General features: G+C 49.7%; 2 protein-coding genes and 1 long non-coding RNA gene across 3 annotated transcripts in view; 2 read left to right on the forward strand and 1 right to left on the reverse strand.

The window, feature by feature from the left end:
• LOC102091815 (protein-arginine deiminase type-2) overlaps positions 1–8,330 on the forward strand; it is a 10,256-nt gene extending 1,926 nt beyond the window's left edge. The window contains exons 3-16 of the mRNA XM_021295210.2: positions 79–148; positions 326–387; positions 469–586; positions 1,188–1,313; positions 2,081–2,259; positions 2,440–2,543; positions 2,685–2,796; positions 2,879–2,986; positions 5,162–5,313; positions 5,550–5,694; positions 6,474–6,567; positions 7,247–7,332; positions 7,547–7,675; positions 8,097–8,330. Of these exons, the coding sequence (XP_021150885.1) occupies positions 79–148; positions 326–387; positions 469–586; positions 1,188–1,313; positions 2,081–2,259; positions 2,440–2,543; positions 2,685–2,796; positions 2,879–2,986; positions 5,162–5,313; positions 5,550–5,694; positions 6,474–6,567; positions 7,247–7,332; positions 7,547–7,675; positions 8,097–8,330 (1,719 nt within the window). The remainder of the gene's footprint in view (positions 1–78; positions 149–325; positions 388–468; positions 587–1,187; positions 1,314–2,080; positions 2,260–2,439; positions 2,544–2,684; positions 2,797–2,878; positions 2,987–5,161; positions 5,314–5,549; positions 5,695–6,473; positions 6,568–7,246; positions 7,333–7,546; positions 7,676–8,096) is intronic.
• Positions 7,146–9,512, reverse strand: LOC135575975 (uncharacterized). The gene is made up of 2 exons (XR_010467499.1): positions 9,261–9,512; positions 7,146–8,413 (listed from the first exon to the last, which is right to left on the reverse strand). It is a non-coding gene; the product is annotated as an uncharacterized LOC135575975 (long non-coding RNA).
• A 5-nt stretch (positions 9,513–9,517) lies between these two features.
• On the forward strand, positions 9,518–19,477 carry SDHB (succinate dehydrogenase complex iron sulfur subunit B). Its single transcript, XM_065038160.1, has 8 exons — positions 9,518–9,652; positions 11,091–11,218; positions 13,032–13,117; positions 15,070–15,206; positions 15,486–15,602; positions 17,190–17,291; positions 17,463–17,585; positions 19,259–19,477. Exons 1-8 carry the CDS (start codon positions 9,578–9,580, stop codon positions 19,334–19,336), a joined length of 846 nt encoding a protein of 281 aa, XP_064894232.1. The 5' UTR covers positions 9,518–9,577; the 3' UTR covers positions 19,337–19,477.
• Positions 19,478–19,937: the final 460 nt, after the last annotated feature.

A 19,937-nucleotide genomic window follows, 5' to 3' on the forward strand; every position in this document is an offset into this window, starting at 1 on the left:
GAAGTGGGATGCTGGGATGGGGAACCCCCACCCAGAGGGAGAAAATCCATCCCCAAGCAAGGATTTGGGGGTTTACAGGTAACCGTCAGCTTTTATGCAGAAGGAGGGCAGCACATCAACCAAGCTGGGGTCTTCCTCACCGGCATCGGTGAGTAAGAAGGTCTCTGCGATGCAAAAAATCCATTTTCACCCCCTCAGTTCCTTGGAGGAGGATGCGGGGATGGGGGGGGTCAGAGATAGACCCAAATTTGCTGGGCCTGGGGGGGCTTATGCAGCCACCCAAGCTCACTATACCCTGGGGTGACACTGGAATCGGCCCATCCAGGAATCTCTTTGGACGCTGATGCGGATCGGGACGGCGTGGTGGAACAAAACAACCCCAACAAGGTAATTCAGCCTCTTCTGCTGCACGGAAAGTCCACGGCCTTGCAAAAGCCTGAGCTTGCTAAGGCCCAGGAGGTGTTTTAGGCAAGCTGGACCTGGGGCCCGGAGGGACATGGAGCCATCCTGCTCGTCAGCTGCGACAAGGAGAGTCCCTTCACTCCAGCATCTGACTGTGACAATGAAAGGGTATTCAGCAAAGAAGGTAACAGCTTCAAATGAAAAATCAGAGAAAGCAAAAAACGCTCCGTTATTGCCCTTCTTTAGCATTTTGGAGATGCAATTTCACTTGGGAAGCAGCTCCCATGCGCTGCTCTCCACCAAGCTGCTGAGTAAGCTCCCAACATGGGAATTTTTCTGTTTTTAATGCCATGCAAAACAAATTGCAGTCAAGCAAGGGCATGAAGCACAGCCAGAAAAATAGCAGAGGTGCCACCGGCAGCAGAGCTTGGCCCAGGAATGCTTTGTGCGGGTGAAAGGAGCTCGCGGCGACGCCAGCCAGGAATTCCCGTCCATTCCTGGAAAACTAAAACCACGCGGAGCCGATGCCCATCAACTCCTCGAGGCCGAGGACCGGCTGGGTCAGGGCTGTTGGGGAAAATTAAAATTAAAAAAAGAGCATTTGTTTCAAAGCCTAAGCTTTAGTAGCAGGGCCGCAGGTTGTTTTTCCAGCTTGCAGAGGCCGGTAGAGAGGGAAGAGCAGATTTTTTTGCGTGGGAGACGCAAATCCCAGGAGGGAGCACGGGCAGAGCTGCACCGTGCAATCATCCGTCATGCTATTACCATTTTTTTTCTTGCAACCCCAGATTTGCTGGATATGTCTCGGATGATCTTGAGGACTGAAGGGCCACAGCGCCTGCCCCGGGGATACAAAATCATCCTCTATGTTCCTGTTTCTGACGCCGACAAAGTTGGGGTCTATTATGTGCAGAGTAAGTCCTTCCTCACCTCCTCCTCTGCCTCTTCCTCCTCATTTGTGGTGCTTTTGAGATCCTTGTGAGCTCTTTTCTTTCCATCTCTGACCTCTTTATGCTCTGCAAATGCCATTTTGATACAAACCATGCCTTCAGCATCCCTCCTCCAATATTTTCCAGCATATTCTCTCTTGTCAATCAGCTGAAAAACTTTGGAGATTAACAAGCACAGGGCCACAAAGCCATTTACCCAAGGTCAGCCAGCAAAGGAATAGCAAATAAATAAAATCCACTTGTCCTGATATCCAGACACTTTATCCAGGGTGGCAACACACTCTACAAAACATTTTCCCTCCTTATTCTTTGTGGGCACAGTGATTTACTCCCTGGGATCAAAAAAAACCCTCATGCAGCCCAGAAATGTGCCATGAAGTCACTTGGTCTTGTCCCTCCATACAGTGGCAGGGGGGTTGGTGGCATTGTCACCCCACAGCAGGTCAGAGGGGGCTGCAAGGGTAGAAACCCCCATGGCAACATCTCCCCAGTAACTGCTCCACCCAAGGAAAGGCTGAGGCATTTTTTCCTCACCTTTCTTGTGCTTAGTTATAAAATTGCAAGCCCCACAACTCCTATTTTAAGGTTCTTCCAGGTGAAGTCTCATCCACCCACAGAGGCAGAGAATCCCAGCGCAGAGGGACCACGGTACCTCCTTGTGCACAAGAAAACAGGCTGGAAAAAACCCGAAACATTGGAAATTGCCCATTTTCCCCTTTCTCTTCTTGCAGACCCCTTCTTCGGGCAGCGCTACGTCCAAGTGCTGGGCCAGAGGAAGCTGTACCATGCTGTGCAGTACACTGGTGGGGCTGCCGAGCTCGACTTCTTTGTTGAGGGTCTTCGTTTTCCTGATGAAACCTTCCCTGGGCTGGTCTCCATCTACGTCAGCCTCCTGGAGACACTGGCTGAGGTTTGGGGGTCCAGGGGAAGGGGTGCAGATGGGAGGCTGCAACAGCCCGAAGGGGATGGGGATTGAATGGTGTGGTCCCCATTAATTTACCCCAAGAATGACCTCAAGAATAAAGTATTTGGGGGGAAATAGTGGTAACCAGGGTGTGGAAAGTCCCTGATTTCTACTTGCTTCCCCCAGGGTATCCCCCACACTCCAATCTTCACCGACATGGTCACATTCAGAGTAGCACCATGGATCATGACCCCCAACACTTTGGCACCAGTGAATGTCTTTGTCTGCAGGTAAAGTCCCCAACCAAATCAGCATCAGCCCCACAGTCTCCCTGGGGGTCACCGTGACAGTCTGGGGAGGTGACAGGCAGAGGGAACATTGATTTTCCAGCGGCCCTTCAACCCCTTCCCTCCTGCCACCCCCTTTCCCAGCATGAAGGAAAACTACCTCTTCATGAAGGAGATCAAAAACCTGGTGAACAAAGCTGGCTGTGAGCTGAAGGTTTGCTCCGGCTACATCAACCGCGGCGACCGCTGGATGCAGGTAGGTGTACACCAGAGGGAAAAAAACAAAACCTTTTCCTTCCCTGATGTGCCCCCTGTGGGTTTTCCTCCCTTTATTTTAGGATGAGATTGAGTTTGGCTACACTCATGCCCCCCATAAAAGCTTCCCAGTGGTGCTGGACTCTCCTCGAGATGGAGGAATGGAGCAACTCCCCATCAAGGAGCTGCTGGTAAGAGCAGAACAGTTGCTTGTGGTGCCCAAGGAGCAGCTTGAAGGTTTTTATGTCATTTAACCTTTGCTAAAAATCTCACTTGCACCTGGCTCCTTGGATGCCTTGTAATGAATTAGCTGAAAAATCAGAGTTAACAGCACTGCATGGAGATACTGGTCTATCCACAATCTCCTCACCTTCTAAAAACAAGGATCAGAACCTAATCCACATCCCAACCACGCGTAAAACCCTTTATCCACAATGTTCTGGATGAGATGGGCAAGGAGGACCTCAGAGAACAAAGGATTCCTGCCATGCTTCAGGACAGGAATGGATTTCTCCACCCTGAATATCCAAGAATTGGCTGGTTTTTCCTTCCCTTTTCCACATCCGTGATTACACAGCGGCTCCCAAACAGGAAAGGAAAGTGTGAGAGGGTCAGTTTACTTCCTTGGAAGAGAAACAAGACACAATCAGCTGCCAAAAAACATCTCTGTGGGGCTTCTTCACCGAGGCAAAGGGCCAGTCACAGGCAGGGTGCACAAAGAAAGCAGGAATGCTGGCTGGGGCATTTTGGGAGAGTCCAGCACCAAAAAACATGGAAAAAAAAGATGGTTTGGATGATCCCTTTGAGATAACGCCATCCAGAAAGGGTGGGACATCCCCAAGGAGCCACCAAAGCCACCCCGTACACCCAGGCAGGCTCTGGGAGCAGCCTCAGCCCTGATATTCTCCCCATAATTAATGGGAGAAGAGGACAGCTTGTCTTTTTGTTATTGTTGCACGTTACTTTGGGGAAGGTTAAACGCTTTCAGAAGTGTTAAAATACATCGTTTCTCATGCCTGAAATGAGAACACACAGTCTCGGATTCATCAAGCAGGACGAATTCCTCTTCAGGAATTGCTCCGCTTCATATTTAGTGAAGCAATTTCAGCCTGTGGAGCCGCTAACACGCCATACTCCAATTTCTGCTTTGAAGCCTCCCCTAATCCCCGCTCCTATCTTTCCAATCTCATTTTCCAGCTCAGAATATTGAGCCAAACACAACACGGACAGGTCCTCCTCTCGCCCCGGCCAAGCTCTAAACCCTTAGGACCCCACGCCAGGGAAAAAGGAGACGGGAGGCAATTAAGCCCCTCAAAAATCAATCTGGAACTGATAGGCCTTGGATGCGACACCCAAACCTGGGATGAACCAGCGCCTTGACAGTTGAAACCGTATCAGCTCCGCCATTTATTAAACTGAAATAAGCCAAGAGCAGCTGTTTCATGCTCAATCCCTCTCATAGCACCCAGGGGATGGATCTGATCCTCTAGATACGCACCCCAAAAATGTATGGGGAGCCTTGGGGAAAGGCAGCAGTAGCTCCTAGCTCCTCCAAACACCCTCAATTTAAAAGGAAAAAAGCAACTTCTAGATCATAACCACCCAACCTCAGGTCTCCCCATGCATTCTTACCAACTTATATATATAATATATTACCCCAAGGAAACCCAACACTTATAAGCGATTGGGATTTAATGCAAACCCAACCGATCCCTGAGCTTGTCCCCAGAGGATGCTCTGAGTCCACATAAACCAGAGCGCGAGGATGGGCTCAAGGCAGGATTTGTATCCAACGGCTGCCATTTTTGCCCCGTTTTAAACGCCGCTATCACTCCCCTTGAGCATTTGACCCTGGCACATCACAACGGAGCATTAATTACCCCTGTGCACACAACGCCTTAAATCCCATCTACATTAAGTGCTGAAAATCAGGGTTTAAATGCGATTTAAACAAAGTGCAGCCCTTGAGGTGGCTCTTATGGCTGGGGTGGATTTACCCTCAGGAGATGAACTTCATCGAGCTCAACAAGAACCACCAAGACACTTGGCTTCAGGGCTACCCAAGCACCTCGTTAGCTTAATGCCAACACTTAAACACTGACTATGAGATAGCAGAGGAGATCTCAGCCCAGCTCAAGGCTTGAGCTCTGCTCCCAGCATTTACCATTTATTTCTGAGCCAAAATAGCCTAGAAACAACCTTTCTCCTCTCGCCTTCCCTTGAGCCTCTCCTTATCCACCAAAAGGCTTCGTTCTTGTTATCTTGTACCCACTGGAGCAGATCTGAGCTCAACAGGAGGGATAAAACCAGAGATACGGAGGCAGAGGGGGCTCATGCAAAGCCCACAGAGATTTCTCTTACCCCAGGGCCCTGATTTTGGGTACGTGAGGCGAGAGCCGCTCTTTGAAGCCATTACCAGCCTCGACTCCTTCGGATACCTGGAGGTCAGCCCACCTGTGACTGTGGCGGGGAAGGAGTATCCCCTGGGGAGGATCCTCATCGGCAGCAGCTTCCCCACGTAAGAGAGGTGAAATCCATGGGTTCAGGAGCAAAGGAACCACAACTGCCCCTAAATATAACAAAAAAAACCCCCACATTAAGAGCCTTAATTAGCCATTCCCTGATCAGCTGCAAATCTGACACCTTACAGAGTGTGTGCACCCAACCTCTGCCTTCATATTCCTCCCCCCCCAAATTATTTATATGTCTATATTGCTGCATAAATATTTGTTGCCTTTGTTCTCTCACCCGCAGATCCGCAGGGAGGAGGATGACCAGGGCAGTGTGGGATTTTCTCTATGCCCAGCAAGTCCAGGCTCCCGTAGAGCTCTACTCCGACTGGTTGGCTGTGGGTCACGTCAATGAATTTGTCACTTTTGTGCCCGCCTCTGATGCAAAGGTAGCCCCAAAACCCCCACACCGCTCCACGGTTTCTCCTCTCAGACACTAATCCCATTGGGGCACCTCTAGAGAAAATCCCAAAGCTCTTTTCCTTGAAAATCCCAGCCAGTTATTTGCTTGAATTCTCACTCCTCTCCCCAAAATGAGGGCTCTGAATGGAAAAAACAAACTTTCCTGGTGAATAATCAACACAGATAAAAGAAAAAAAAAGATACTTGCAAAGGTAATCCAAGGAATTTAAATCTCAATATTCACACACACCGGCCAAGGCTCCTGGCAGCTCAGCATCTCCAGGTGTTTGTAAAAGCCCTTTCCTGCTTTTTAGTGCTTCTGACAAAGGACTTTTCCTGCTGGGAAAAATCACACCTTGACCAGAAGGTTCCAAAAAAGTAGCATTTACATAAAAAATCTCCCACAAGCCCTCCCTGGGCTTTATAGACCTCACCTGGGCTGGGCAGGATTAGACCCAGCTGCAGCCAAGCCCAGGCAGCAGTTTAACCCCTCGAGGTTTGTTAGATGGGAATTTACCAACAGCACAAATCACCAATAGCTCATTTAGATACATCTTCTCAGCGCTGCATTTAAAAAAATGAAGAAATAACCGCAAAGATGCCTAATTTTAAGAGTTTAAGCTCAGGTTTGTAGACTCATAGAATGAAGGGACCTTAAGGATCATCTAGTCCAACCCCCCAAAAATTAATTCCCTGTAAAAATAAGCCCCCCAAAGCTCTGGATGAGGCACTTTTGGTGACTGCTGTTCCTCTTCTGTCCCCTCAGCGGTTTCGGATGCTGATGGCCAGCCCCGCCGCCTGCTACAAGCTCTTTCGAGAGAAGCAGAAGGAGGGTCAGGGTGAAGCCACCATGTTCAAAGGCAAGGGGACAGCGGGTGGCTTCAGGCCCAGCTTTGATGCCGGCGAGTGCAGCAGCGCCTGACCGACGTGCGGGTGTCCACGGGCTGGGGGAGGGACGTTGGGGACATTTTTCCACCCGGTTTGTCCTTCACACCTGGTCTGGCCACCGTTCCCGGCCTCCTCAAGCCCTATTTTGGGAAAGTGAGTGGGATGGGATGGATCAAGAACCTCTGCACGGAGAGGATGCACAAAGGACAACTCAAATTAGCAGCGTTTTGTCTCGCTTACTCTTCCCTCCCTTGTTGGTTTGGGTCAATTTGAATATTATCCATGTACAACGGGGTCAAGGGAAGAGTTTTGTGCCTTCAGGGTCAGCCCCAGAACATGCCTGCCCCAAAACAAGGGCTGGAGGTGGCACCTCTGCTTTTATGGAGCTGAGGGGAGAAATTTAGGAGCTAATGACCCCCATGAGCAGGAGGGTGGATGACAGGACCTTTCCAGTGCTCTTCCCAACAGGCAGAGGTTTGTCTTCCACCCAGTTTCCCCATAGACCAAGAACTGGGATTCCCAGCAGCCTGAACTCCAAGCTCAAGGAATCAGAATTTGTTGTATTTTTATTCTTTTTCCCATTTCTGTGGTCTATTTTAAGCTGGGCTCCTACCAGCACCGCTTCATTTGGAGGGTGTTTTGCATTTGCAGGGTACTCGGGGACAGACACAAAACGCGTCACCATTAACAAGGTCCTTTCCAACGACATCCTGACGCAGCAGAACCAGTATGTCCAGGTAATAACCAACATTTCTGGCAATAATGGATACATTTCTTTCAATAACTGATATATTTCTTGCAATAATTGATATATTTCTTGCAATAATCACCTGAGGCAGTGCAAACCCTTAAAGAAGGTGACACATTTTGGCTCTTCTGTGTGAGATGGTTTTGGGGACTGTGCCCACCCATGTCCTCAAATCTCGGCCTGCTTTTCCCAATCTCCTCCAGCGCTGCATCGACTGGAACAGGGACATCCTGAAGAAGGAGCTGGAGCTGACGGAGGAGGACATCATTGACCTACCCACCCTCTTCAAGCTTGACAAGCAGGGCAAAGCCGTGCCCTACTTCCCCAACATGGTGAGCAGCGTTCCCGTTCCTTGGATCCTCCCCAAAAACCAGCTTATTCAGCTAGAACGAGTTCCCAGAGTTGCCCCAAAAAAGCAGTCTTTACAGCTGCCCCCAAAAAAGAAAGTATCTCCCGATACGCCCAGGTCAACCACAGCTTTGTAGCTTCATGTTGCTTGCAGTTGGGTTAAACTGTATAATTTTGAGGTGAAAACCACTCAAAGTGGTGAAATTTCAAGGTGTGAGGCACATTTTAATGATTAAAAGGGGGGAAACACTGTTGGATTTGGAGGTCAGCAGGGGGGTGGGCTGCCAAAAGTAGTGTCCGTGCCCCCATCTTGGGGCGATGCCAATGGGTGAGGGCGTCCAGCGTCTTCTCTTCACCTTCCTCAGTCCTGACACCGCCGGGTTCCCCCTCTGTGTCACCCCACAGGTCACCATGATGGTCCTGGCCAAGGACCTGGGCGTCCCCAAGCCCTTCGGCCCCGTGACGGGAGGTGAATGCTGCCTGGAGCGACGGGCCCGTTCCCTCCTGGAGCCACTGGGCCTGCGCTGCCGCTTCCTTGAGGATGTGTCCTCCTACCACGGCAGCCTGGGAGAGGTTCGCTGCGGCACCAGCGTCCAGCGCCGGCCCTTCACCTTCCAATGGTGGCGCATGATGCCATAGCGGGGCCCATTCTCCCCTCCGCTTTGGTCCCTGGCGGCTTTTCCGGAGTGTGTTGCTTGTGATTCAGTTAATAAATCAATTTGCTGTGAGGAACCACAGAATCCCAGAATGTCAGGGGTTGGAAGGGACCTGGAAAGCTCATCCAGTGCAATCCCCCCATGGAGCAGGAACACCCAGATGAGGTTACACAGGAAGGTGTCCAGGCGGGTTGGAATGTCTGCACAGAAGGAGACTCCACAACCCCCTGGGCAGCCTGGGCCAGGCTCTGCCACCCTCACCATGAAGAACTTTCTTCTCATATTTAAGTGGAACCTCCTGTGTTCCAGTTTGTACCCATTGCCCCTTGTCCTGTCACTGGTTGTCACCGAGAAGAGCCTGGCTCCATCCTCCTGACACTCACTCTTTATATATCTGTAAACATGAATGAGTCCCCCCTCAGTGTCCTCCTGTCCAGCTCCAGAGCCCCAGCTCCCTCAGCCTTTCCTCACACGGGAGATGCTCCACTCCCTTCAGCATCTTGGTGGCTGCGCTGGACTCTCTCCAGCAGTTCCCTGTCCTGCTGGAACTGAGGGGCCACAACTGGACACAATATTCCAGGTGTGGTCTCCCCAGGGCAGAGCAGAGGGGCAGGAGAACCTCTCTGACCTACTGACCACCCCCTTCTAACCCACCCCAGGTACCATTGGCTTCCTGGCCACAAGGGCCAGTGCTGGCTCATGGTCACCCTGCTGTCCCCAGGACCCCCAGCTCCCTTTCCCCTACGCTGCTCTCTAACAGGTCATTCCCCAACCTATACTGGTACCTGGGGTTGTTCCTACCCAGATGCAATATCTAAAGATGAAGAAATTTAAATAATAAGGGGCGATAATGGAGAAAGAAAGGGAGGGAAGCCCTCAGGGAGGGGACACCATTTTGCCCCTCAGCACCCACCATTTTGCCCTTCCTGGGGTTGTGACAGGTGGAAAAGTCTGGGTTGATTCTCTCTAGGAAGAACTCGGCTGGGAATTAAGAGGGGTATGCACCGATCCCCTTCTTTCCTCAAAAAGTTGGGATGTGGGCGCCTTGACCCCACCATCCCGCCTTGTGCCACCGGGTGCCACACTCAACATGGCGCACACTCAACATGGCGCCGCACCCAAGATGGCCGCCAGAAAAAGCCCCGCCCCTTTACCGCGGTTACACCCGCGCTCTATGGCGGCCCTTGGCTGGTCCTTCCCCTTCCAGGGGTGGAAGTGCGCAACACCAAGATGGCGGCGGCCGTGGTGGCAGTCTCCTTGAGGAGCCGCGTCCCCGCACGGCTCCTGCGGGCCGGGCCGCGGCCGGTGAGGGGCTGGAGCCGCCCTGCCCCGGGCTGCCGGGCGGGGGAGGCGGGGTTGGGGGGAGCTGGGGGGCTGGAAGGGTTGGGAGGGAGCTGAGGGGAAGGAGAGGGGCAGAGGGGGCGCAGAGGGATCTGGAAGGGAGCTGGGGGGCTGGAAGGGATGGGCAGAGCTGGGGGGCAAGAGGAGGCTGGGGGGGCTGGAGAGGGTGTAGTAAGAACTGGGGGGGAGCTGAGGGGAAGGAAGGGGGCAGGAGGTGGTGCAGAGGGGTCTGGAAGGGAGCTGGGGTATAAGAGGGGGTGCAGGAAGATTGGGGGGGAGCTGGGATGGCAGGAGGGGGTGCAGTGTGTTCTGGGGGGTCTATAGGGGCTGTAAGAAGGATTGGGAGGGAGCTGGGAAGCAGGAGAGGGTGTAGAGGGGGCAAGAGGGGTGAAGGAAGGGTTGTGGGGAAGTTGAGGCACAGGAGGGGGTGCAGAGGGATTTGGGAAGGAGCTGGGGGGGCAAGAGGGGGTGCAGAGAGGGTTAAGGTAGAGCTGAGGGAGTGCAGGGGGTGTGCAGGGAGCTGAGGGGCTGGAGAGGATGCTGAGAGGGAGCTGGGGGGGTGTAGGGGGTGCACAGCAGGCTGGGGGCTTCTGGAGGGCATGCGGGAAGGGTTGGGAAGGAGCTGGGGTTCCGGAGGGGGTGCTGGGAGGTGGGAGGGGTAACTGAAGGATTTAGGAGAGAGCTGGAGGGTGTCAGTGAAGGGTTGGGAGGGAGCTGGGGGATGGGAGGGGCTACAGAATGGGAAGAGGGTTCAGAGCAGGTAGGAGAAAGGGTGTTGGACTTGGAGGGGCAAGAGGATGTGTGAGGGACATATTAGAGAAGATGTGGGGGGCAAAAAGGAGCGGGAACGTGTCTGGAAAGGATTTAGGGGAGGTAATGTTTGACAAGGAATTGTAGAGGATGCAGGTGTTCTAGAAACAAGTTGGAAAAGATGTGGAACCAAGAAGAATAAGGATATGGGGAAATTTGGGGAGAGGCGAGTAGGGGTGAGTGGCCCAAAGAGGGAAGAGGCTCCTGGGGGGACACTGGGAGCGGGAGGTTGTTGCCCTGGAGTGGGGTAGAGACACAGCTGGGAGCTTCAGAGGTAGTTGTGGGGCAGGGAGAGCGTTCAGGGCTGTTGAGGAGTGAAAGGAGTGTCCGCAGGAGCACCTGGGGCTGCCCGTTAGTTTTGTATTATCTCCTCTTAATCACGGAGCAGGAAGGAGCCCCAGGACACAGCTACTTGCCTGGGCCCAGCTGCCTTGGAAGGATTTGCCAAAAACCATATAAGTGCCTGAACATGAAGCAGCGACGGGTCCTGCAGCTCTCGCCCCAAACCACACATCCTTATGTCATTTTGTTCCTCAATTAAATCCACCCCAATGGACCTCAGGGCTGTTTTTTTGCTGTTGTTTGACTTCAGATGTGCCGGGGAGCGCAGACAGCAGCCGCAGCCGCGCCTCGGATCAAGAAGTTTGCTATCTACCGATGGGATCCCGACAAGCCTGGGGACAAGCCCCGCATGCAGACATACGAAGTGGATCTGAATAAGTGAGTGTGGCCCGGCGGGGAGAGGTTTTGCTGCTGGGCAGGTGCTCCGGGGCTGTGTATGCACAGGTTATCTGCAAAGTGATAATGGAAGGTGTTTGAGAAGCACTTGAGTGAGAGCAAAGGGTGGCAGCAGCCTCGTTAGGTGTCAGGGATTGTTAAAACCTCGTTAGAGTGGCTGGGGAGGTGGTGCCTCAGCTGTGTTAGAGCTGCTTGTCCTCAGCAGGGGTGAGATCAGAGTTATCTCTTGATGAATCTTGACTGTGATCATATGGGATGAGTTTTCCCTCCCTCAGCTGTCACTGTTAAGTGTGGCAAACAAAACTGTTCCCCGAATGCCACTGTCCCAATAGCTGTTGCTTCGTTTTGCGACTTCTCTGAGATTTTATCCGTGTCCCTTAGTTCTGTTGAAAACTTAATTGTGTTTGTGGCTTTAATAAGCTTTAGTTATACAGTAAATCTTGGGGTATGTTCCAAAAGGAAGCTGTTTTACCTATATTGCACAGTCCCAGACCTGGCAGACAAGGTGATAGCTTTACCAACTCTTCTCTTAGGTTTCTTAACACTTAGTTACTTTTAATTTCCACATTTTGTTAAACCTGCAGTAACCATCTGCACACTTTGGGGTGACAGAAAGCAGAAAGCCACCAGAAGCAGCAAGCAGAAGCAAGCTATTACCAAACAGCTGAATGAGGACAAGTATATAACCACTAGCACATGAGACAGTATCATTCGGATGAGTAGTGCCCAGTAGGTTCTCCTCAATGTCTTCTGAAACTTTACTACATGTATGATTTTGTAGCATGTGTAATCAGTAAACACTGAATTTAGAGTGCAGGGAAAATGTGGCACCATTGGGGTTGCTCGTGGGATTTTACCCAAGGATGCAGCAGAAATTCAGCATCCTGCTTGGCCTGCCTGTAATTTATCATGGCTTACATCTCACACCTGCCAGCAGAGCTGAATTCATATGTTATTGTCCCAAACCTGTCACTTGCTGGACTGCTTTTTAATCTTCCTCCTAGAATTACATTCAGAAAGGTCACTGCTATCCAATTAGAACCTTATCAAAGATGCACATGCAAGCTGGATTCATGCTTATCGAGAATAGGTCATAAATCCAGAAACTGCACGTCACAAAGTACCATTACCATAATGAATAACTCACATGGAAAACAGTGTCAAAAAAGCTCTTGCTAAGAAAGCTCTGCTCCATAATTCTGCAAACGGGTGCAGACTTCCTTGTGGCGCAGAAACCTCTGTGTGGACACACGCACCTTGGTTTCCCCATGCTCTTGCCAGAGGAATTCAGCTACAAAACCACGCAGCTCTGCTTGAGAAGCGCATGACAGAGAACTCAAATTTTTGTCTGACTTGCCCCAGTTAATAATCTCTGGGTGTTGCCTCATCTGCTGTATAAAACATTACCTAAATTGTCTGAGATTGTTTGGGTTTGTGTGCAGTGCTGCCTCTTGTGACTAAAGATAGACAGGCTTGTCAAAACCTGATTCAGAAGGAGAGAACCGGGAGGAAGGGACTCGGTTTTTAGTTGTGTTGTTTGAACCTTCTCCAGCTGAGCCAGATCTTCTGGGCATCAAGACATGGAAGGGCTTCTCTCCTGGGTGTCCTGAGGCAAATGGGCTGTGCTGCTGATCAAGATATCTGTCCTGTTGCCTGAAATTGGCAAAAAAAGTCTATTTTTAATTGCAGTTGCTCAAAATCCTTTTAGGTGCTGCTCAGTTGGGGTGCCAGAGGTCAAGCACTGAGGCTGGGGGATGAAATATTTGGGTTCAGACTTCTTTTTTTCCTGTTACAGATGTGGGCCTATGGTGCTGGATGCTCTGATCAAGATAAAAAATGAGGTGGACTCCACTCTGACCTTCCGCAGATCATGTCGGGAAGGTAAGAAGGACGTTTTTCCCACTGTCCTAAACTGAAGATTGTCCTTGAAGACTCTTGGTTGCTGACGGTGTACGTGTAACCGCTGGAAAACAACCCTCTCCTCCAGCCTTTGAAATAATGAATCAGATAGTAAAGTTAAAGCTCATATTCCCGGGGCGGAATCGCAGAACGCTGAGCTGTGAGCAATAAAGCTTAAACAGCCCCGGTAATTCCTGTTTCTGGCCTAATCTCATTTATCTTGCTGCCCTCCAGTGACGGCCGGTGGAGGGAAATGCAGCGAGAGAGGTGACAGCAGCAAAACTGAGGGGGCAGACGTGAGGAAGTGAATTGTAGGAGCTGCCTTATGTAGCGCTGCTGTTGGAATTGGAAAGGGTGTAGCTGGAAGAGGACTTGGGACTTCCAGGAATAGCTTCAGGAATCTCTTAGTTTGGCCCTTTGATTAAGCTCAATGATTGAGCAGAAGGCCATCTGGTGGTTTTACGCTGCAGAGCTACCAGCGGCTTCTCATCTGGGTATAAATCGGCATTTCTGACTGCGTTAGAGGTGGCTTTCCTATTTAAAAAAAAAATCCTAATTCCTGGATAATATTGGGATGCTGAGCTTAAAATGATAGTTGTGGAAATGCAGGAAGAGAGGACGCCTAATGAAACAACTTTGGATTTAATGAGGTGAGTTTGCAAGTATGAGAAATTCAGGCGCAGCTGGTGCCTGAAGATGTTTGGACTTGGACCTACATGAAAAGCCGCTTCAACGCAGCCGTTTCCTGCAGAATCTGCATAGCAGGCGGAGGAATTTCATGCAGTGTTTGATATTTGGACAACCAGCTCTGCTCCTGAGCAGCTGGAATTAATTGCCCTGAATAATTTTCATTAAGAACCTGGAGATGGATTTTTTTGAGCTGAGCTGGCTCAATTTTGTCCCTTTTTCTACCATGCAATAAAAATGATTGCGCGTTCCTGTTGCACACTCGTGGGCCTGTGTCTGCAGTCCCAGTTCCCTCTCCAGTTGACTGGAAAATACTGGTAACCGTTTCTGGAGTGGGAGGAACAACCTTGTTTGGGCGCCAGCTTTTATCTGGCAGCAATGGGTCGGCCGAGCCGCTCGTGCCTGTGAGGAGCGGTGGCATTTCTGTCTCTCATATCAACTGATATGTGTCAAATCCTCCCAAATGAGAGTTTTGCCCTTTCAACATTTGTCTTCTTTCTAATGGGATGTTTTCGGCATCGCTCTGAATTGGACACCCGAGCTCCAGAGCCGTATCTGTGACAGCTCTGCGCTGGTTTTCCCTGTAAACCTTGGCCTTTCCTTGGCTACATCTGATCCTTATGTAACTGGGAGATCATTAGTGGTGTCATTTAATCCATTTGTTAAGCTATTTTTATGCTGTTTGTTCTGGTTTACTGTCTGTCCTCTCGCCTTTGGGACGTAATTAACGCGGTTTATGGCACCGCTCTACCCCGCTGCAGAAAGCACAGCAAGAAGCCTCTATCTCAGGGGCTTTGTTTTATGTTCCTGACCTTCAGGGAAGCTCCGACCGTAACTGTGGGGCCGATGAGGGCTGCGCCTGCTTCCCATTTTAAAATCTCAGCGGTAGCTGTTTCGCATCAATACAAACTTGTGCTTCAAACCTCTGAGCAAAGCTGAGCGTTTCCCCCACTAATATAAAACTAATGAATGATGCGAAAGTGGTGAAGCGGCCAAGCTGCTTGTTTTCTGTTGTGGAAGGAAGTTCAATGCCGAGAACGTGTTTAAGCTTTAATGAAAGTGACTCTTGTGTTTGTTCTTTATTTAAATAATAAAGTGTTTGGCCCAGTGACAACTTGAGGCATTTTTCTTGTCACGTACAGAGTTTCTTGACGACAACTTGAGGGCATGTTTGGGGCCAAGAGGATCTTCCTCAAGGAGGATCAGAGGGTAAATATTGAATGTTTTATTCTTCTTTTCCCACTCAGGCATCTGCGGCTCTTGTGCTATGAACATCGCAGGTGGCAACACGCTGGCCTGTATCAAAAGAATTGACCCCGATCTCAACAAAATCACTAAAATCTACCCTCTCCCGCACATGTACGTGGTGAAGGACCTTGTTCCCGTGAGTATCTGTCGGCTTGTGACCGCGGTGACACCGTTCTGGGCAGCGGGGCGTCCAGATGGGGTTGGAGGGGGAAACATTGGGAGTTACCAACAAAATCAGGTCTCCCAATTCACGTTTTATTCATGCTGGTGTTTTCTGGTGTAGATGGGTCTGTGCTTCACTAAATCTGTCTTTGTTTGGAGGAATGTGACAGGTTAAAGTACAAAACGCCACCCGTTCAATCTCGCACATCAGTTCAGGTTACTAAACGTGACCTCTTTGCCTTTCGACTCCTAGGACTTGAGTAACTTCTACGCACAATACAAATCCATCGAGCCTTACCTGAAGAAGAAGGATGAGTCAAAACAGGGCAAGGAGCAGTATCTGCAGTCCATTGAAGACCGTCAGAAACTGGTTACTGCTTCTTTTCTGTTTAAATCCCTTCCAGATAAGACCGGGGTTAAGCGTTAGCCTGCAGTAGCTTCAAGTTGCTTTGATGACAAAGCCGTCTGGTGCAAAACCCGGCGTGGGTGGCATCTGTTGCCTGAAATGCAGCGTCACAGCATGCCTGCATTGCTTGGGGAAATGTTTGCTAACGAAACACAGTCATGGTTGTGATGGGGACTCTGATTTTCCACTGTCTGCGCTACGAAACCACGTGTGTTTGTACAAACGTTGCGAAGGCTCCAGGCGCTGCGGTTTATGCCGGGCACATAGGATGTCAGGTGCAGTGCTGTCTGTCTTGTCTAGCTGCATTTTAGCCTCAAAAACTAATGGCAAGAGCTAAACCCCGCATTCACACAAGTTTTAGGATCCTGAGAAGCTTTCCATTATGTGTTCACATGGCACAACTGGTGCTGCCAGTATCTGAACTGCAGGATTTTTACAGTCTGAAAGCATCTCAATCCAAGAGCAAGCATTAGTTCTGCACCACTTCACGACCTTATCCAGTCTATACGTAAGAACTAAAAGGGACTCTCCCTACATGTGCTTTTCATAAAGCAGCATCCTCGCAATTGCTTTCTCGTTTAGGTAGGAAGAAGCAAAGTTAAAAGCAGCTGCAAGAGCTACCTGAATCTTTCTCACCACTAGTAAACTTGCTTTTTATCTCATTTCTGACGTTTCTCTTGCTTTGAGAATGGTCTGCATGCAGGAGAAACTTAAATACAATGTCAGCTGAAAAACTCCCACTTTTTCTGAAAATCATCAATTACTTGAAATGTTGTGATTAGAAATAAATTTGAAGCAAGGAGTTAACTCAAATAGCTTTGACAAGTCTTTCCAGAAGTGGACTGGAGCAGCCCCTCCAATGCAGTAGATACCCTACAAGCTCCTAGAAGGTTTTTGGCTTTGTGTGTCTTTCTAAACTAAATTTAATGAGTTAACTGCACAAAAAAGCAACTTGCAGAGATGTAGTTTAAGCCAGGCTGGACTCCCTCTCTTAGCCTGGGGGGTTGATTGAACTGGGAGACCTGGGGGGATTTAACAGTTGTCTGCCCAGTGTCACTTCCATGTAGGTCTAAAGTTCTTCAGCACCCAAAATAAAAAGGCCTTGATTTCTGTAAAAATGGCTAAAGACTCACACCATTCCTGTTCTGTAAGTGCCTGGAGATCCCCTGAAAACACACGATAACTATGAGCTCTTTGAAGCTGCTGGGCAAATTTTGCTCTTCTTTAACACAATTTTGAGCTGTTAATTGGTCGCATGTCTGTGCTTTTCCTCAGCTGCTTGCTGGGAGAGGCTGGAAGGAAGGAATGCAGGAAGATCAAGCAATTTTCACTTCTCTTTTATTCCACTTTATCTTTTCCCCCCAGTTCATTGCACAGGTTGAGCAGGGAGGATCTCATGCAGCTTGTTTCAGAGGAACTGCTTCAGCGTAGGGTTTTTGGAGTCACTAGAGGGGCAGGCGGTGGGGGAAGCACGTGCTCTCGTAAATCCCCTCTTTAAAAACAGGCTTTGTCATGAGTTTCTGCAGCGTCTTGACTGTGCTGTCCCACCAGGACGGACTCTACGAGTGCATCCTGTGCGCCTGCTGCAGCACCAGTTGCCCCAGTTACTGGTGGAACGGGGACAAGTACCTGGGTCCTGCCGTGCTGATGCAGGTAAGGCCAGATCCCTATAGGAGCTCCTGGTGAAATCACTACAAATATTTGCAAGTGGGATAGAACGACATAGGACCCAGAATTCTGGAGTTAGGTGTTGCTTTTGAAACCTCCCGTGATGACGCCACCTTGACGAAGCATTTTGGGGTGTCCCCTGCCCTTGATTTTCAGGCCTATCGCTGGATGATTGACTCCCGAGATGACTACACAGAGGAGCGCCTGGCGCAGCTGCAAGACCCATTTTCTCTCTATCGTTGTCACACGATCATGAATTGCACGCGGACTTGCCCGAAGGTATGTGTGTGTGTCCTGCACGTGTTTCTAAGCACCGGGTTTGAAACCGGTAGGAAAACACCCGCTTTGGTGTTTGTTTTGCTACCATTTGCCTTGGCTCGTTCAACCTCTTGACCCCCAGCGAGTTGCCAACAGTTGTGCTCATGGTATGAGACGACGTGGTAATGTTCTTATTTTGCGTCACAGGAACATTTCTTTCTCGTGAGCAAGGCCGTGACTTCGAGAACCCGTTGCCAAGGTTTAGGAGCGTGACTGTAGGGCGCTGGCTGGGGAATTTTGTCCTGCATAGTCTGATCAGCGGCATGATTAACACACTTAACCCCCACACAGCGCAACCTTAAACTGCAAGGGTAGCAGCTGTCCCTGCTGTCTTGTGCAATTTGTATCATGGAGAAGACTTTGGCAAGTTTTTAGTGCCTTTGGGGGATGTGTTTTGTGCTGACATCCTGTTGTCAGGGCATTTCCCAGCTGATCTCTGTATTTCTTTCAAGAACCGAGCAAGTTCTCCCACATCAGAGCATGTCTTTTCCTCATTGCCGTGACCTCATGCCTGTTGTTGGGCAGATTATCAAGTTTTGCTTCCCTGCCAGCTGTGCCGTTTTCTTGCCAGCCTTTCCTTGTGCCTGGCGGTGGGGCGATTACTCTTGAGCTGCGAAATAACACGAAGGCAAATGCTTGAGATGTGGGGACGATGATATGCTGGAGATCTGAGTCGCCAGGCGTTGGTCAGGACCTCTGCACGCTGATTTCTTTTGTGTGGGTTATTTTTCTAAAGTGATTCACTGGCTACAGATAATTCCCCCTTTGTATGGGGAGCCAGCTCATCATCTCGTGTCGCCCGTAGTTCAGCTAAAGGTGAAGGTTCAGCTCGAAGATCTGGCTGGGAAATAAATGGCACGTTGATGCTTTGTCTCAACTCAGAGACAAATCTCTGGTTAATAACACGTTTCCACTCGTGTGCTCTAATCCCGGCTGTTGTCTCAATCATCCCCCAAAGTTTGTGCCCAGCTAATTCCTGTTCCTTCCCTGTCCTGTGGCCGGAATCACGGGCGGTCGTGATCGCCCCCCTCTCGTTTTGAGGTTGAACACACTTGGTTTGGTAGCAGTGCCGCAGGATTAAGGGCTTTTGCAACATGACATTTGTCTGTATTGTAGAAGAAACCCTTCTTTGGAAAGCGTGTGTGAGGAGCATTTTAATCTTAGGAGTTCATGTTCTTGCTCTTTTCTCTAGTGTCCTCCAGTACAGCTTTTTTTATTGCAGACAAGGCAAATAAACACATCTCGTGTGCCATCTTTTACAAGGCAGTTTCCTACCTCCAGAAATCATCTTGTAATACCTGTAAAAGTCTTGAATTCTGCCCTGCTTGAGCTTCATTAAAAGTTCCTATCGCTCTGTCCCTCGCTCTTCTCTTTGATCCTCGTGTTGCTGATTAAAACAGCTCCTTCCAAGGCAAATTAGTGGGTTTTTTCCCTTCAAGCAGTGGGAAAGCGCTGCTGGTGCAGCCTCTGGGTAGAGGAGCTGAGCACGGGGTGCTGAGCGCTCTGCCAGCTACGTTTTGTACAAACAGCAGCATATTTGTGAGTTTAGTGACTTAAATCAAGGTGAAGACGGGGAGGATGCTCCAAAATGCTCATTTCCAAAGGAATTAACTGAAACTTTCCCTTCTTTGTAGGGTTTGAACCCTGGCAAAGCAATTGCTGAGATCAAGAAGATGATGGCGACGTACAAACAGAAGGCGACCGCCGCGTAACGCTGTTCGACTGGAAGAATCACACACAAACGTGCTTTACCAAAAGTAATTTATACCTGATATAGCAAGAGAAGGTTCCAGCAGGGGGCTTGGTGTTGTTCCCATAAGTTTGCATGTACAATAAATAACTGTAAAAACCAAGAGTTGTTATTTTATTAAGCCATGTTTGAGCATCGGCTCTGCTGTGGGATGAGGATTTGAAAGCGTTTCCAGAGACAAAAAAGAGCATTTCTGTAATGACTTTGATCCTGTGTCTTTAAATCAAATGCACATGTAGGAAGAGACCTGCAAGTAATAAACCCCGTGGCAATTAGCAAGAAAACAATGGAAGTGGCTGGGAAACGGGGATTTTGGGGGAGTTTCACCCTGCTTTGAAATCCTCTGGGTCTGGCGTGAGGACCTGCATCTTTATTCCAAGTCCTAGAGCAGGTTTCTTAGGGTTAAATCTTTGCTCTGGTACAAGTGATTTTTAGCTCCAGGTTTTTAAAACTTGTTATGTTCATGGTAAATTGTTGCTTGCAGCAACATAGGGAGGTGGAGAGGAAAGAAGCGCTTTCTGTTCTGCTGTTTAATAGATTTTTAATGTGTTTTTTTATTTGTC

The sequence above is a fragment of the Columba livia genome, chromosome 21, assembly GCF_036013475.1.
Source record: "Columba livia isolate bColLiv1 breed racing homer chromosome 21, bColLiv1.pat.W.v2, whole genome shotgun sequence".
Lineage (NCBI taxonomy): Eukaryota > Metazoa > Chordata > Aves > Columbiformes > Columbidae > Columba > Columba livia.